Source organism: Selaginella moellendorffii, unplaced genomic scaffold (assembly GCF_000143415.4).
Source record: "Selaginella moellendorffii unplaced genomic scaffold, v1.0 SELMOscaffold_1, whole genome shotgun sequence".
In the NCBI taxonomy this organism is placed as follows: domain Eukaryota; kingdom Viridiplantae; phylum Streptophyta; class Lycopodiopsida; order Selaginellales; family Selaginellaceae; genus Selaginella; species Selaginella moellendorffii.
Window position 1 is genome coordinate 5,662,991 of NW_003314262.1, and position 18,015 is coordinate 5,681,005.

Sequence of the window (18,015 nt, forward strand, 5' to 3'; positions counted from 1 at the left end):
ATCAAGGTTCCTGTTCGTCGTCGGTCACCCAAGGAGATCAAGATTTTACGTGCAAACGTTAAGGAGATGTTGGAGAAGGGTGTTATTCGGAAGTCGCGGAGTCCTTGGGCATGTGAACCTCATCTTGTGACGAAGCCTGATGGGAGTATTCGTTTCTGCATCGACTATCGTCCGTTAAATGAAGTGACGATCCCGGACGTGTACCCTCTTCCTCACACTGCTGATCTCTTGGATCGTCTGGGGCGAAGTCGTTGGTTCACCAAGCTAGATCTTGCTTCTGGGTATTGGCAAGTACCGATGGCTGAAGACGATATTCCTAAGACTGCTTTTCGTACACCATTTGGTTTGTACGAGTTTTTGGTGATGCCGTTTGGTTTGAACAATGCTCCAGCAACTTTTCAGCGAATGATGGACGAGGTTCTTTGCGATATGCCAGAGGTGACGGCTGACTTCATTGATGATGTCTTGATCCACTCGGAGGGGACGTGGGAGGAGCATGTTCGTGATGTTTGTAAAGTGTTGGATCGGCTACGCGACGTTGGTTTAAAGCTGAAGCGGTCGAAGTGCGTGTTTGGGTCCAAGGACACAACTTATCTTGGGTACCGTATTTCTCGTGAGGGTTTGCAAGTTGATCCTGACAAACTTGTGGCTGTTCTAAAGTTCCCTACTCCGAAGTGTGTGAATGATGTGCAGCGCTTTTTGGGTAAGGTGCAGTATCTCGGTCGTTTTGTGGATCATCTTTCCGATCGCACTTTACCATTGCGAGCGTTGCTGAAGTCATCAACGTCATCTTTCATCTGGTCTCCCGATTGTGAGCGGGCGTTCGTGAATCTCAAAGAGCTATTGACGACTCCTCCGGTTTTGGCATATCCTGACTACACTCGACCTTTTATTTTGCGCGTGGATGCTTCTGACATTGGTCTTGGAGGTGTGTTGATGCAAGAGAGCTCGAGTGTGCCTGGTCAGCGCCATCCCATTGCATACATAAACCGTACATTACAACCAGCGGAGATGAACTACTCCACGACGGAGAAGGAGTGTTTAGCAGCAGTCTGGGGTTTCGAGAAACTTCATGCCTATCTACATGGTTCTCGGACGTTACTTGAAGGTGACCATGCTGCTGTTACTTCATTATTGAAGCGGAAGAACCTGGTTGGTCGTACGGCTCGATGGGCTTTGAAGCTTCAGATATATGATTTCGATGTTGTTCATCACCCAGGGAGTTCTATGGCTGATGCTGATGCCCTTTCTCGAGCTCCTCTTCCTTCTCCACTCACTTCTCATGTTTCTGATGAACCTGTTGTTCCAGCATCTGTGGATTTTCTAGATGAGGATTCTGTGCCGTCGGCGGTTGCTGTCCTTGACGTTCAGTGTCCACAGGGCGTAGAGCAAGATCTACCTTCTCTGGATGAGGTTCGCGAGGCTCAAAAGATTGAGCCGTGGATTCGAAGGCTTCGAGATGGGTTTGAGAATCCTGCATCACTTGCTGATGACTTGCCTTTTCGGCATTTACATTCTCAATATCGCCTTGAAGATGGCCTTCTTTATTTTGTGGGGACGGATCCTGATGCTCATTTACAGCTGGTGGTGCCTTCGTTGTTTATTCCGCGGTTTCTCCATGCCTACCATGATTCTCCTATTCTAGGTGGGCATATGGGACACCGTCGTGTCACCGAGAAGTTGCGCAGATCTTTCTATTGGCCAGAGATGTGACGTGATATTATCCGGTATGTGCGTAGCTGCGTTTGGTGCCAAGCTCGTAATACTCCCCCTTGTGCTGCGGAAGGACGGTTGGAGTCAATTGCAGTTTCTCGTCCGTTTGAGTTGGTGGCGTTTGATCTTATGGGACCTTTTCCGCGATCGACTGCTGGCAATGAGTATGTTATTATTGCTTCTGACTACTTGACTCGTTGGGTGGAAGTTGGTGCTCTTGCTAGTGCCTCTGCAACTGCTGTTGGATACTTCCTCCTCAATCGGGTGGTGTTCCAGCATTCTTGTCCAGAACGGATTCTTTCGGATAATGGTCCTGCATTTATGGCTGAGGTTTTTCATGTTTTGACATCTCGGTTGGGGATACTGAAAACTCCTGGATTCTCTGGACTGGGAGGAAAACGTCCACACGAGATCTTCCTAGGAGATTCAAATCTAATCTAGTCCCTAAATCTAAAAAAAACACTACAAAATGAATGCACTTACCTGCTTGTGCCGAGCCAAGTTGAGTCTGTGAACAAGTGCTTGAAGGTGCTAGTCCCACGCCTTTGATCCCTTGAAGGCGGTGGGTAAGTAAGACATTGCTGTGAAGAGCTGAAGAGATAGGCAGAAAGACGATGTATTGCAATGTATTTTGTATTAGGGATAAGTCTAAAAACATTCTAAGTCCTACTTTTATAGTCGCTACTTCTCACGTCAAGGTTAGGAATACAGTCCTAACCTTGAACCTCTCAAGTTTACTTTCCTAAGCTTGAATCCTCGAGCTTGTCTTTTTCTCCCTTTTCCACTCTCCCACGACTGCCTTGTGCTGCGTCCCGCAGTCACTGCTCCATTGCTGCATCGTGGGTAGCTGCTCCCTCATGCGGTTCCTCCTCCTCTTCCTCCTCGTCATAAGTCTGAGCTGCTTCCTCGAGTGCGCGAATTCTTTCTTTTGCTGCGAGCAGCTCCTTGTTGAGCCTTGCATTTTCCTGCTCGTACTGCTGCGCAAGATCAAAAGATTCCTTACATGATTTCGGAGTCGGGATTCCATGACTGCGAATGCTCTTGATGGCGGCGTTCAGCTGCTTGAATCCATCCTCAAGCTTGGAAAGGCACTGCTCCATCAGCTTGATGAACGTCTTTTCGTAGAAACTTTCGATGCCTTCGCGAGTGTACACAGCAAGCTTTGAGTCGTGATACTGCTGCAGGAAGTTGTGGGGGAGCTTGTTGCCATGACTGCTGCGATCCTGCTCCTCACGACCTCGTTTCTCCGGTGTGTAACGGCGTGGAGGGCGGTTGTGGAGATGTCGCTCTGCTCCATCCTGCTGTCCACGGGTGTCCATCTCGTCAGCTTCGTCGTTTGGTGAGAGCCCGTGACTTGCTTTGTCGAAACCCTTGTCGTTGTCCTTGGCCGTTGCGGTTATCACAACCGTTTCGGGCTCAAGGTTACAGTCCTGTGTTGCTGACTCAAGACTGCAAACTTGAGCTGCCGGGAGCTGCTTCGGATCAACTTTGTCAATTTGAGTGCTTTCGTCTTGATTGTGTATCTCTGGCGCTGGAATTTCCTGCGTGTGATCCTCTGGGTTTCCTTCGACATGGAGTGGTTCCTCCTGTGTGTTCTCACGCTCCACAAGTCCCTACTCCTTTGGAGTTTCCTTCTGGAATTCTCCTTGTTCGTCCTGAACTTCCATACGTTTTTCCTGCACCTCCTCCTGGTCGTCCGCATCTTCTACTTGATTTTCCTGCGCCTCTTCTTGTTCGTCTTGCTCCTCATCCTCTTTTTCCTGTGAAAACACTTGGAATCTCTGGACTGGGAGGAAACGTCCACACGAGATTTTCCTAGGAGTTTCAAATCTAATCTAGTCCCTAAATCTATAACTACACTACAAGAAGAATGCACTTACCTGCTTGTGCCGAGCCAAGTTGAGACTGTGAACAAGTGCTTGAAGGTGCTAGTCCCACGCCTTTGATCCCTTGAAGGCGGTGGGTAAGTAAGACATAGCTGTGAAGAGCTGAAGAGATAGGCAGAAAGACGATGTATTGCAATGTATTTTGTATTAGGGATAAGTCTAAAAACATTCTAAGTCCTACTTTTATAGTCGCTACTTCTCACGTCAAGGTTAGGAATACAGTCCTAACCTTGAACCTCTCAAGTTTACTTTCCTAAGCTTGAATCCTCGAGCTTGTCTTTTTCTCCCTTTTCCACTCTCCCACGACTGCTTTGTGCTGCGTCCCGCAGTCACTGCTCCATTGCTGCATCGTGGGTAGCTGCTCCCTCATGTGGCTCCTCCTCCTCTTCCTCCTCTTCATAAGTCTGAGCTGCTTCCTCAAAGTCTTGTGATCTGAATTTGACCAGCTTCTTCCCGAGATCAGTTGCACAAATGCCTCTTCTCGAAACTTCAAACATCCGACTTGAAACAGCCACAACTTCTCCTGGACAGCTTTCAGTTTTGCTGCTTTACTACTTACTTCCTCTACTCCTACAGAGCTACAAAGGATGAAACCAGCTTGCCTCTGTCATTGTTGACTGACAAAGCCTCAATATACGGGAACAACGTTGTTGTAATTTTCTTCTTACTCTCCAGCGCATTGTAAACCTGTGAGAGTTCCCTATGGAACTTGGTGTAAACGTATGCTCCCAAATCGACCTGGACTCCATTGTTCAGGTCCTCGTAGATGAAGGCAACATTCTTGCTCACTGATGTCGCCGTGCGTCGGAATTCCAATGTCGCGAGAAGGAACTTAAAAATCCCTCGGAATTTTTCCTTCACGTTGGAGAGCTGCAAAGACGCTGCTGTCTTGTAATTTGCTGCACGCTTCATGATCTCCGAATCAATGGCTCTGTCTCGCGGAGCTGTCACTCGTTTTCCCCTGTTTGGTAGCTGAAGAGCTTTGGCGAAGTCTTCTTCTTCAATCGTGATTTTTCCCCGCGCAAAATCGATAATCTTCCTCTCGATTCCCTGCTGGTCGGTGCTTGTCAAAGCTGTCATCAAAACCGAAAAGCCATAGAGTTGATGCTTTCGCAGCCATGCATCAAGAGTCTCATCGCGAGACCATACCGGATTGCCCACTTGGAAAACCGTGCATACCTTGTTCTCCTCGTCGGAGAGTTCTATCGGTTCTTCCTCCTCCCGTGGACGGCATGAAGCCCTTGACCCAACTCTAGTCCTCATTGAAACGGCGCTTTCACCAGACCCAGAATCCCTACAGTCTTGATCACTGTTTGCCCCTTGTGGGCTCCCTTTTTCCTGATCCCGGAACTCTTTTCTTCTCACAGCCGCCAAGATTAGGGTTAGGTCCCATTCTTGTTGAGACAAATTTTCTCTAAGTGCGTGCATGCATTGGTATGTGTTTTTGTTGATTTCTCTGAACGTTTTCTCTTGAAATTTCTGGCTTTCCACCATAGTGTGGAGCACTTGTGGTTACTTGTAAATCTTCAATTTGTTCAAGTTAACTACTTGCAATTCTTCATCATCTAAAGTTGCAAGTTTTGTTGTTCCTGGGTTTTGCATACTCGTAATCTTGAATGGTCCTTCCCATTGATGAACGAGTTTTCCTCCAAGTTTATCCACATTGCCACGATACCATAATACAAGATCTCCTACTTTGTAATGTGCTTTGTTTTTCTTGACTTGTTTGCGATCGTGATAAGCTTTTCTTCTAGCTTGTATTGCTTCAATTGTCCATATTGCACTTAGTCTTTCTTCATCAAGTTTCTCAAGCATCGCGAGTCTTTTCTTGATCGATTCTTCTTGATTAATTTCAAGTTCAATGGCCATTCTCAAGGATGGTACTGTGTACTCTAGTGGTGTTAACGCTTCAAGGCCATAAGCAAGCTTAAAAGGTGTAGAATTTGTTGAAACTTTGTAGGCTGTTCTATAAGCCCAAAGAGCATCGTAAATCCTTTCATCCCAATCCTTAAGGTTTGTCTTGACGATTTTCTTGAGTATGTTTTTAAGCGTTTTGTTTGTTGATTCTGCTTGTCCATTTAATATGGTGTTGACTTCTTATGGTTGATGATAAATTCTTTAACGAGAATGTCGATGGTCTCATTCAGAAAATGTGTTCCTCGATCTGTAACAATTTCTCGTGGTAATCCATATCGTGTTATAATTGTTTCATAGAGAAACTTGGCTGTATTTTTCGCTGTGGCTTTCTTTAGTGGAAGAGCTTCCGCCCATTTTGTCATATAGTCGGTAGCAACCAAAATGTATTGATTTCCTTTGCTACTTTTTGCTATAGGTCCAACAAAATCAAGTCCCCAACGCTGGAAGGGTTCCAATGCTGTTGTTGGATTGAGTTCCTGAGTTTGTTTCCTCGGTGGAAACTTCGTTCTTTGACATATATCACATTCTTGACAATGCTGAGTGGCATCTTTCCAGAGTGTCGGCCACCATAATCCAGCTTGTAACACTTTCCTGGCCGTAATTTCTTCTGCAAAATGACCTCCCGATCTTCCTACATGAGCTTCATCGAGTAGATCCTTAATCTCTTCTTGTGATTCTATGCATCTTCTCAAAATGTTGTCATGTCCAAGCTTATATAGTTTGCCTCCCACGACTGAATATCGTCGTGTCCTCAAGACGAATTGTTTCCTTTGATCGTTTGTGAAGTAGTGATTTGGGATCTTGGTTGTCGTCAAGAATTTGTAAATATCCTGGAGCATTCCTTGAGTTGTGACCTTAAAAAGGTGTGAATCAGGTAAGTCATCGTTGGGTTTTGTGACTTGTTCTCCCGTGATAAGTCGACTAAGATGATCAGCTTGCGTATGTTGTTTGCCTGGCTTGTGAATAATCTCAAAGTTGAATTCTTGAAGTAAAAGAAACCATCGTGCAATTCTTCCAGTGAGTATTGTCTTGTTGAGTAAGTGTAAGAGTGCTTGGTGATCAACCATGATCTTGACTTTGTTTGAAAGGAGGTAATGTCGAAATTTGGTGAGTGCATAGACCATTCCTAATGCCTCTTTTTCCGTGGTTGTATAGTTCATCTCTGGTGGGGAGAGTCTGCGGCTTGCGTAGTATATGGGATGGTCTCTATTATCAGTTTTTCTCTGGCAAAGTATAGCTCCAAGTGCATAATCAGATGCATCTACTTGTACAATGAATTCCTGTGTCCAGTCGGGTTGAACCAGTATGGGGGCTTTTGTAAGCTTATCCTTAAGTGTGTCAAAAGCTAGTTGGCAATCTTGTGTCCATGCGTAAACTTGAGATTTCTTAAGTAGCTCCGTGAGCGGTTTAGCAATCGTTGCATAGTCTTGAATAAAACGTCTATGGTAACCCATTTTTCCGAGAAATCTTCTCAAACTCGTTAAATCCATGGGTGGAGTCATTTTGACAATGACCTCTGTTTTTGCTTTGTCAATGAGAATTCCGTCTTTACAAACGACATGGCCAAGGAGTATTCCTGATTTGACAAAGAAAATACACTTTTCTGGATTAAGTGCAACTTGGTTTTGTCGACATTTAATGAAACACTTTTCTAAGTGTTCAAGATGTTTTTCTTTTGCTCCAAAAACGCTGAAGTCATCCATGAAGACGCGCATAAAATCAGTCAAGTATTCCTGAAATGTGTCGGTAATTATCCTTTGAAAAGTAAATGGTGCATTCGTTAATCCGAATGGCATTCTGGAGTATGCATATGCGCCCCATGGACTTATGAAGGCAGTCTTGTATTGATCTTCTGGTGCTATGTGAACTTGATTATATCCTGAAAACCCGTCGAGGAATGAGTACATCTCATGTCCTGCAACTGCATCGAGTATCTCATCTGAGAATGGTATAGGAAAAGAGTCTTTTTCCGTCACATCGTTCAACTTTTTGTAATTGACACAAATTCGCAATTTGCCATTCTTTTTCGGGACGATAACCAATGGTGACAACCATTGTGCATTCTTGATGGGGTAAATGAATCCAGCATCTTGTAGTTTGTTGAGTTCTGTTTTGACTTTATCAGCGAAGTTTGGATTCATGCGATAAGCTGTTTGCTTAATTGGTCGAGTTCCTGGTAGTAACTCTATGCGATGTGTACATAGTTCAGGGGGTATTCCCTTGAGATCTTTGTATGACCATGCGAAAACGTCCTTGTAGGTGATGAGTAATTGTTGAGCTTTTATCTTGAAGTTTTGGTCAAGATTTGCAGCGATAAGTATATTGTGTGGATCTTCTTGAAGTCCGAGATTGAGTTCTTCAGTTTCTTCATTGAGGTTAATTCGGAGTGTAAAGTCGTTATTTTGAGATTGTAGGACTGGATTATCATCAATCTGAATGTTGTATTCTTTAGATTGTAATTGTTCAGGCTTGAGAGTTGGCTTCTCGTTTTGTTGTTTGATCTTTAATCTTTGTTGATTTTGAGCATGTAGCTTTGTAGAATAGAGTGGTTGGTCCATCGAGTTTAAGTTGTGGTGCTGGTCTTGAGCCACTACTGGTAGTACATGGTGTAAATCGATTTCTTGAAAAGCTCGTAGCTCTGGGTAAGCTTCAAGGAGTTTGGCTTCTTCAAGGTCGTCCAAGCCTTCTTGCCAATTGTATTCTTGGGCTTGAATTGGTTGAAATCTTTTCGGAATTTTCCTGGTTGTAGTTGTAGCTATTTTCGTTTGTCCTTTGTCTGATTGTATACAAATTTCATGGTCCATCCAATATTGAGCATAAACTGCTTTGTTTAGCCATGGTCTTCCAAGCAAGAGTTCGTAAGAGGATTCTTCAATTGGCATTTTTAATACCATGAAGTTGATCTTGAACTTGTGTCCTTTGATTCCAATGGTGATATCTCTTATTATGCCAGCTGGTCTTACAACATGTTGGTCTGCCATGCGGACATTGAAGGGAGCAGGTTGTATGGGTCCAAGTCCCATTGCTTTACATATACCATGCTCGATTATATTCACACCCGAGCCTCCATCGAGTATTGCTCCAGTGATTTGATTCTTGCCTATGTTGAGGTCAATACAAGGTACATTATCATCGTAATCTCCAGGTTGGATTTTTACGTTATCCTCTTTCTCAGTTTTAGATGAAAATTGCTTTTCTTGAGTGCGAGCAGCAGGAATTTGTGGACAACAAATCTTAAGTATTTGGCTCTTAAGATATGGTGCTATTTGAAGTATTTGTTGTAAGGTTAATGTGATTCCGTGTTGCAGTATTTGTTCTGCAAGTGAGGTGTGCTCTTCTTCAGAGAAACCTGTTGTTTGTTGATCGTTGGATGGTTTGTCATGGTCTTCAATGACCTGTGGTTCGTGTTCCTGCAATTCAGCCTGAATTGCTTGAAGTATTTTCTTTCTTTTCTTCCATTCGGTTTCTGGGATAACTTCAACTTCATCATTGTAATCTTGTTCTTCCAGATTTTCTGGTTGCTGATACTTGGATTGTTGTCTCGTGATAGTTCGTATTGCTGGTTCTTCAAAAGTTTGTGGGTCGTCAATTTCCACCTCAACATTTCGTGCTGCTGGTGGTCTTGGCCTCGGAGCCTGATTGTTTACTCCTTGGTTATTTTCGCGATTTGCATTTTGGTAAGGTTGTCGGGGACGATTATCTTGCTGCGGTGCAGGTTGCTGGTTGTAATTGTAACCTTGAGCTTGGGGTGGTCTTTGATTATAATTCCGATATGGTTCTTGATCATAATTGTAATTTCGTGGGGGAGGACGTTGATAGTTGTCCTGAGGTCCATCACGTTGCTGATATGTATTGTAGTTTCTTCCATAATTTCCAGTATAGTTGTTTGGTCTTTGATCTTGAGGGGGCATTCTATTGTAGTTGCTATTGTCTCGCTGGTAATAGTTTTGTCTTTGATTATACAAATTATCATCACGTTGATAATAATTGTTATATCTTGGAGGTTGATTTCGTGGTGGTCGCACGTTTTGATTCCAGTTTCCTTGATATTGAGGATTGGGCTCTTGTCGAGGAACATTCTCGATTCTTGAAACTTCCATTGTATTCCTGTATCGGCATTTCTTGGCTGTATGGCCTTCTCTTTCACAAATTTGACACTTTGGAAGTTGTAACTTGCATTTCGAATATGTATGTCCCTCATTTTTACACTTTGTACACCACACTCCTGCTTTGAGTTCGGTTTGTGAGATTTTCCTGATTATATCCTTCAAGTCTTGGTCTTTTGGTGTTTTCTTCTTTGTCTTAATGCGTATTTCTTCCTCTTCTTCATCATCTGAACTGTCATCGGTTTGTGAAGGTATAGCTTTTGTAAATTGCTTGAATCTCTTTTCCAATGTGAGGATTTCTTTGGAGAGTGTATCAACACTTTCATCATTTGGATTCTCTGTTGCAGCAGCAATTGCTACCATGTTTCTATAGATTTCTTTTAGTCCTTGGATATAGGATAAGCTCTTTCCTTTATCTGTTATCAAATCCTTGCAGCGCTTTGCATGAAACTTAAATCGTCGAGTGTAATCTTGAATTCCTTCACGTGATTTTTGCTTAAAGTTTTTGATGATCTCATAGTGTTCTTCTGGAGTTCCACCGGTCTGGAATTGCTCCTTGAATTGTGTGACCTTTTCATCATGGGTCAAAGCATCATCGAGTGTATTATGCCAATCGAGTGCTTTTCCCTTAAGTGTGTATGGGAAAAGTTGCAAGTTTGGTTTTGTTGCAAGTTTGGTTTTGTTGTATAAATACGAAGTCAAGCTCTTGTGTCTTGAGTCTTCTGCAAGTGTGATTTTGTTGTATAAATACGAAGTCAAGCTCTTGTGTCTTGAGTCTTCAATCGAGTTTTTCTTTCTCGATTCTTCCCGAGTTTCTTTTCGAGGTCACTTTCCTGTATCTAGCTCAGAAAAGGTCTTGTATTTGAAAAATCTGGTGGTGTATGTAAGTACGATTTTGTTTGTGGAAGGAGGTCGGTTGTGTCATAAATTGATCGATATAGCTGTTTGCTAGTGATATTTGGTGCTGCTCTCCAAGTTTGGGATCGAGCAGGTATGCAAACGATTGCAACTCTCTTTAGGAGTCCAATCTTATCTAAATTCTTGAACAATTGTTTTGGTCTCTTACAATATCTTGGTCGTACTGGAATGCGAGCTCTCACTATGAGTGTTTGTGTTTCCCAGTCATTGGTAGTATTTGAAAATGCTGAATACAGCAGTAGTTGTATTTTAATGTCCTAATTCTCGTATGTTTCTAGTCTCTAATGACGTTCACACGTCACAATATAGTTTCCAACAGATTCTTGCTGCTTTTAGCCTATGTGTGCGCGGGTTTATCCAGCGCAATTTTTCTCTATGATCAATTTTGTGATGGTGCATTTCCCTGATGTTGTTCTTGCCGGTGGTGTTCTACTTCCCTCAGTCGTATAGCACGTTCTCTTTCACGATCAGAGTCAATCGCTTCACGAACTTCCCAAGGGATAGTCTCAATTAATACTCTTGCATTATAAGTTTGAATCCTTGATGCAGGATCTCCTAAAATACTCCTCAAAATGTTGAGACTGCTTGGACGCACTCTTCCTTGTTGGTTGCGAGTGATATGTTGCTCTAGGCTGGGGTTTCGGCATTGAACCTCAGTGTCAAAGTTGAAGTTCGGTACTGTATTTAATCTTGGCCTATTGTGATCCTGTCTTAAATTTCTCCTCCTTCGACTTGTTATCCTCGAGTTTCCAAGTCGTTCACTTGAACTTGTCTCAAGTTCAGGGTCCCGTCGGTTTCTTAATCTCGAATTCCGAATTTGATTTTGTTGATAGCCTTGTCCTTGATTTCTTAATTCTCTAGCTATTCTCGTCCGTCCTAAACGGTGCCAATATGCTATAGTATATAGTTCGATAAGAGTGCTTGTTGGTAGCGTTACACGAAGAGGACTTTGAAGAAGTCGGTAAAGTAATTCCGCGTTCTCTTCGAAATCTCTAAATCTAAGAGTGTCCACAAACCAACGAACTTGTGGTTCAAAGGTACCACACTCTGTTGCTGCTATGACTCTCGTCAAATCAGTGTTGAAAGCAAGCGTTAATGGTTGAAACGTTTCATGTTTGTGTATGCCTAGGAATTCGACAATTGTTTGTTGAAAGAGGTGTCCGCGATACACCCAAGTCAGGATTCTTCGAGTTGCAAAGAAATCGAAGTAAACATATTTGTCTTTCAACATTTCCTCATTTTTGCATCCTTCCTATCTGCTAGACAATTTGTAGAAGAGTCGCAGAATCGTTTCTTGAAGTTTTTGTAAGCAACTAAAGCTTTGTTTCGCTGCTTGTTCTAAACTATCGTCTCTCTTTTTAGTGTCGTTTTCTTGGGCTATTTCTTCTCGTTTTCTTCTCTCCTCCGCTATGGCATTTTCATCCTTGATTCGGAGTCTAGCTTTTGCTTTCTTGCAAGTGTCACATCGCCATTTTGGATAGCATTGCTTGTACGGTTTTGCACAATTTCTGAAACCACACAAAAAGCAGTCTTCGTATCTTGTACAGCTTGTGTCTCCAAATGGGCAGTCGTGCTTTTTCATTCTTCCTCCATCTCCAGCCGCTAGAATTTTCCCTTAGTCGTTTCCTTTTTGCAGATCCTTGGAATATTCACTTTCTTCAACATCTCGCCAAAAACAGTTATGCGTATGCTCCAAGTTTTCCACGACTTGGGTGGCTTCAATCTTTATGTGTTCTTCATCTTTTGGTCTTACGCTCCATTTGTTTCTTCATTCCTTCATGCTCTTCCACCGTTTTTGTTTTACGGTCTTGTTTTTCTTGATTTTTGGGGCTTTTTTTTTTTTCTTCCTATGCCATTTTCTTGAGCGTCTTTGGTCCGTTTTCCTTGAAGTTTTGGGGGAAATGAGTGTCTTGGTCTGCTCTATTCCATGAGCTCTTCACGTCACCATCATCCCACCGTGGTCGCCAGTGAAAACACCTGGAATCTCTGGACTGGGAGGAAACGTCCACACGAGATTTTCCTAGGAGTTTCAAATCTAATCTAGTCCCTAAATCTATAACTACACTACAAGAAGAATGCACTTACCTGCTTGTGCCGAGCCAAGTTGAGACTGTGAACAAGTGCTTGAAGGTGCTAGTCCCACGCCTTTGATCCCTTGAAGGCGGTGGGTAAGTAAGACATAGCTGTGAAGAGCTGAAGAGATAGGCAGAAAGACGATGTATTGCAATGTATTTTGTATTAGGGATAAGTCTAAAAACATTCTAAGTCCTACTTTTATAGTCGCTACTTCTCACGTCAAGGTTAGGAATACAGTCCTAACCTTGAACCTCTCAAGTTTACTTTCCTAAGCTTGAATCCTCGAGCTTGTCTTTTTCTCCCTTTTCCAGATACGCCACACTTTTACGAGTGCTTATCATCCACAATCAGACGGTCTGGTGGAACGGCTCGTTCGGACATTCAAAGGGATGATTGCGAAGTATGTGAACTTTCAACATTCGGATTGGGATGGTTATTTGCCGTCTCTTCGGTATGCTTATGTCACAGGGGTGCAGAGTTCTGTTGGTGCTTCACCATATAAACTTCTATATGGTCATGATCCAATATTACCAACAGAGCTAGGTTTACCTTCGCGATTGCCACGAGCTCCTGATGCTAGGTCATGGGATCAATATTTGACAAGCATTCTTCCACTTGTCCGAGCAGAGTCTGCTGAACACTTAGGCCGCATACAAGTGGGACAACAACGGCGCTACAATTCCCATCATCGTCCACCAGCGGAGTACAAAGTGGATGATTTGGTGTTAGTCCGTTTTCCCCATCTTACGGTACGTGGTTTATCTAAGGGGCTCCTTGCGCAGTGGAAAGGACCGTATCGGGTGTTGCGGCAAGTTGGACCACAAGTTTATGAGGTTCGGCATGACGTTCAGCAGGCTGATCCTCCGGAGATTGTGCATGTGCAGCGGTTAAAACGCTTCATACAGAGGGATCAGGAGCAGTTAATACCGTCTACAGATCCACCGATGCCTCCTCCTGACGTTCCTCCAGATCCCGGCCCATCTACAAGCGAACCCTGACAACCTTCCATTATTCCGAGAGGAGGGGATGATGTGAGGGCCAAGTGTACGGCTACGATGCCGTATACTAATATTAGCGTAGTGGATTTTGGTAGCCGTCGGATTGGTTTCAATCTGGACCACTCGCTCCTGTATATAAGCTAGGGTTTTTGGGTTAATTGGGATGCACATTTCTGTAGTCCCTTTCCATATTCCATGCACTCACAGTTATTATTTATATAGTGATATTTATTGTTTAATACAAAGCTTCCAACATTGGTAAGTGTATAAATTTATCATCACTAAAATACATAATCTGTGTATATAATCAAATTCCTTTTTAAACAATCCATATTTTTAAATGCATATATCATAATTAAAGTTTTAATTAGTATGAGTGGAGATTGATAAAGAATCAAATAAATACTAATTTTTTTACAAATATCATAATATAATTCCTAACAATAATACTTGAATAGAAAGTCAGCATAATATTTCAAATTATTTCTATAATATGATAATAGTTTTTTTTTAAATTTAAAAGTTTTAAATAGCTATATATTTGATTTAGTTATTAGCATGAAGACAATTTTCCAGCTGGATATAACTATTTTAATTTATCAGTAAAATGTTTTTTTAATAAAAAAGAAATATTTAAATCATTTTCTCTTATTTATTTTAAATACTAGACTATTGTTATGTTTTTCTGAGTAAAAATATTAAAATATATATATTAAAAATATTATAGAAAGTTTAAATATATTAAAAGCTCTTAGAGTAGTGTATATATTGTATAATATGTATTCAACTATTTAGGAATATAAAAAGGCTGTCAACATATTTTCATCAAAATTTATAATAGCTACATAAGAAATGATGAATTTAATCAAATTGAATTTATGTATTTTATTATTTTGCATACTTGTAGCCAGATCAGTATCCCCTTTATATAGACCCAAATTTGGAAAGCTTAATTTCTTAAGTCCAAATGATATTGCAAAAATACTAGGTGCATTTACTAATTTAATCAGCAAAATAAGTAGAGATGATCCATATGTAGCTAATTATGGGGATGGAGAGATTATTGAAGTTTCAAAAGGATTAATTAGTCTTAAGTTTAAAAGAAAGGATCAATGCTCCATAGAGAGTACTTCAAATAATGTTTTTGGAAGAGCTTTAATTGCAGGATTTCAGAATCTTATAAATCAAAATCGTAATAATATATTAGAACATAATTCAGATTACTTTCAAAATGAAAGCATTAATTATTTTATAGAATATAAATTAGTACAAGAATGGGAAGAATGGTTTCTAATAAACCAATTGAATAAGCTTGATGATTCTTATTATTGCCATTTATTATCAAGTACACTTATTAATCCCTCAATACTTTATGAAGGTCAATTTTTAACTTCTCCTAATAAAAAAAATGTTTTACTAATAGAATCTAACTGTAAGATAGTTCTATATTCATCATTAAAAAAAATTTGGGAAGCTAAAACATCTATAAAGGATGCTATAAATTGTAAACTTATGTTACAAAATGATGGAAATTTAGTTTTTTATTTTCAAAAGGTAGTAGTATGGGCTAGTAATAAATATTGTTTACATCAACCATTATGTATGTTATCTGTACTTTTAACAGTTCAAAATGATTGTAACTTAGTAATTTATTTAACTCAATTTCCTAATAATGTTTTATGGACATCAAATACATTTAACCATCCTTCATGTACAAAATAAGATTAAGGTAAATTATTTTATTTTATTTTTGAATACAATTTGAGTGTTAATTATTAATTTAGTAAAGTGTTTCTTAAACTGTAGAAGAATGAAAGTCTAAGATATTTTGAACCCTTGGAAGCTTAAAATTGTTGATGCAAAAGTAAAAGTGCTGTTTTTCCTTCTAGAAGAAAAAGGAATATATCTATTGGAGTCACTATGGCTACTTTCTAAGCACTTGGATCTCAAAACTTTTATGTCATCAATTCAAGTATTATATTACCTAATAAAGTCAATGCATGTTGTGGGATGTAAACCAGCACCATCATAGTTACGAACACGAACACGGAACACGAACACGAGCCTCAGATTTCAGGAACCCGAACACGGAACACGATCACGGCCACGATGGCTCACGAATATTCTACTGAATATTCTAAGAATATGTTATTTAAAAATTATATTCTATTTCTTATTATATTATTATAGGAATATGCTATATTTTATCACATAAACTACTTCACACTTTTAAACTACTCAAATATCCTGCATCTCATCGTCATCTTCAACCTCATGATCTTCGACCTCACGATCTTCGACATCATCTCCATCTTCCTCTTGTTTGCCTTGGATTGCTGCTGCTGTGCCCTGAAATGGTGCGCCCTGGCTGGATTGTCGTGTGATGCCGTGCGCCCTAAAACCAGAATATTCCGCACGAGAATATTCTGAACAGTGGTCCGTGTTGGTAACACGGACCACTGTTCACGAACACGGCCGTGGGAACACGACCCATGGCCGTGTTCGTGAAACACGGTGAACACGGCCGGGATCCCGGCCGTGTTCGTAACACTGAGCACCATAGCTATCACCATCTTAGGTCTACAGAGTCGAACTATAATGAAATCCATGCCTAGTGGTGGCACTCAATTGCTCCCATGGAAGAATTTCTTTCAGTAAAACTGTAATAAAGACTTTAATTATATTGATAAGCTTTGAAGCACAAGGACAAAGTTTTTAAAAGAATAAATAAGTGCACACACATCTCATGCAGATAAATTTGGCTAGTAAATCTGATGGGCATTCTTTTGGGTTGTAATCAAGTAAGTCAACAATGCAACCTGATCTAGATGACAACATTTTGTCAACCCCTTCCATATCAAAGCTATGATATGGAAGGGGTTGACAAAAGTGCTGTTAAAGCTCTAGATGCTTGACTTACCCATGTTGATTCTCTTTTTGGTTTTTGGAAATGTTTACAAGATGCTTGTATCAAGGCTGAATGCATCTCAAGGAATTGGATCCGGGCTCCAACAAGCCTTTCACACGGAGAAATCAAAAGTCGTTCAAAATGTAAGCTTCAATTTTCTTTTGAGTTTCGGATGAGTCAATGTATGAAGTTTTAGGTTTATGAGTAAATATTAAGGCATTATATCACTTGTTCACAACTTGTAGAAGCTCTAGATCCTTGAGGCTATCCACAACACTGGGCTATGGAGAAAATATTTAGATAGTTTTCAGAATGTATATCTTATTTTTGTTGAGGTTCCCCTGGTTTTATGGTTTTAGGATGAATGATCAATGTCTGGAATTATCGAAATTGCGTAAAGTGATTTTCCCAATATGATTCATAAATATTGTAAAAGATTATAATCTGCTCAATCCATGTTTATTGACACATATTAATACTCCCAAGATAATGCCTCCAAGATGAAAGTTTGTGCTTGACTGACCAATGCACGTTCATTAAAGAAGTTAGGTCTGTAATTACATCTAAGATATCATTCATGTTTTCCCTCCAGTGCTGTGAAAATGTCCGTCCTGGTGACCATGCCTGCACAATAGACAAAGACGGTAAGAAGTTTCAAGCTAAACTACTACTCACCAATGACTGCGTTGGAATCGTTTACTATAGGGATCCTATGGATCTTCTTCTTAAGCATGATAACAGCAGCATCTTAGAAAAAAAAGAAAAAGAACTTCAATAAAAAGAAAAAAAAATTCAATGAAGCTTTTGATTCACCTGAAACAGTTTTGTCGGCAGATAATGTGATTGCTGGTGAGCTCATCACCTCAGAGACTGGCGATTTCAGCTGGAAAGATGCACACATTTCTTAGATGAGACTGTTTGAGAGTTTTTATATTACCCCGTTGGTGGCCTTGTCTCGGTCCTTTCTAGACACCACTCCAATACACTTGCGCTCCTCGTCCAGCACAGGAACTCCAGAAACCTCGTCAAAGCAGTGCTCGATCGCCTCGAGAAGATCGTCCTGCGCCGCCGAGAAGCGAAGCCCGGACATCACATCCGCGAGGAGAGTTGATGGTTGAGCCTGGAACAAGATCAAACTCCATCAACTCCAAAGCTCCAACAAAGCTCTCTGCAAATTATACCTCGGCCTTGAAGAGCGTGGGCGCGAAGTGGAGCGAGAGATCCTCAAAGTTGAGCATGGAGAAATTCTCGGGCCACTCACCCGACGGCAGAATCTCGACATAGTCTACTCCCACCTTCTCGGTCTTGACAGCTCGAATCCCCCCTCCCCGGACCTTGGAAACTCGCGGAGATCTAGCCGCTAGAACCGGGACCCCCAAGAAAGCGGAGCTCCCACGCGCTGGATCCCTCAGCAGCAAGCCACTCCCGCAAATCCCTCTCAAAACTGCCATGCGATCCAGTTTGCTTCTTAGAAAAAATTAGTGTTTGTTGCC

General features: G+C 41.3%; 1 protein-coding gene across 1 annotated transcript; it reads right to left on the reverse strand.

Annotated features, from left to right (window-relative positions):
• Positions 1 to 17,018: 17,018 nt before the first annotated feature.
• Positions 17,019 to 17,988, reverse strand: LOC9646935. Its single transcript, XM_002962234.2, has 5 exons — positions 17,704 to 17,988; positions 17,460 to 17,642; positions 17,336 to 17,405; positions 17,198 to 17,269; positions 17,019 to 17,146 (listed from the first exon to the last, which is right to left on the reverse strand). Exons 1-5 carry the CDS (start codon positions 17,971 to 17,973, stop codon positions 17,094 to 17,096), a joined length of 648 nt encoding a protein of 215 aa, XP_002962280.2. The 5' UTR covers positions 17,974 to 17,988; the 3' UTR covers positions 17,019 to 17,093.
• Positions 17,989 to 18,015: the final 27 nt, after the last annotated feature.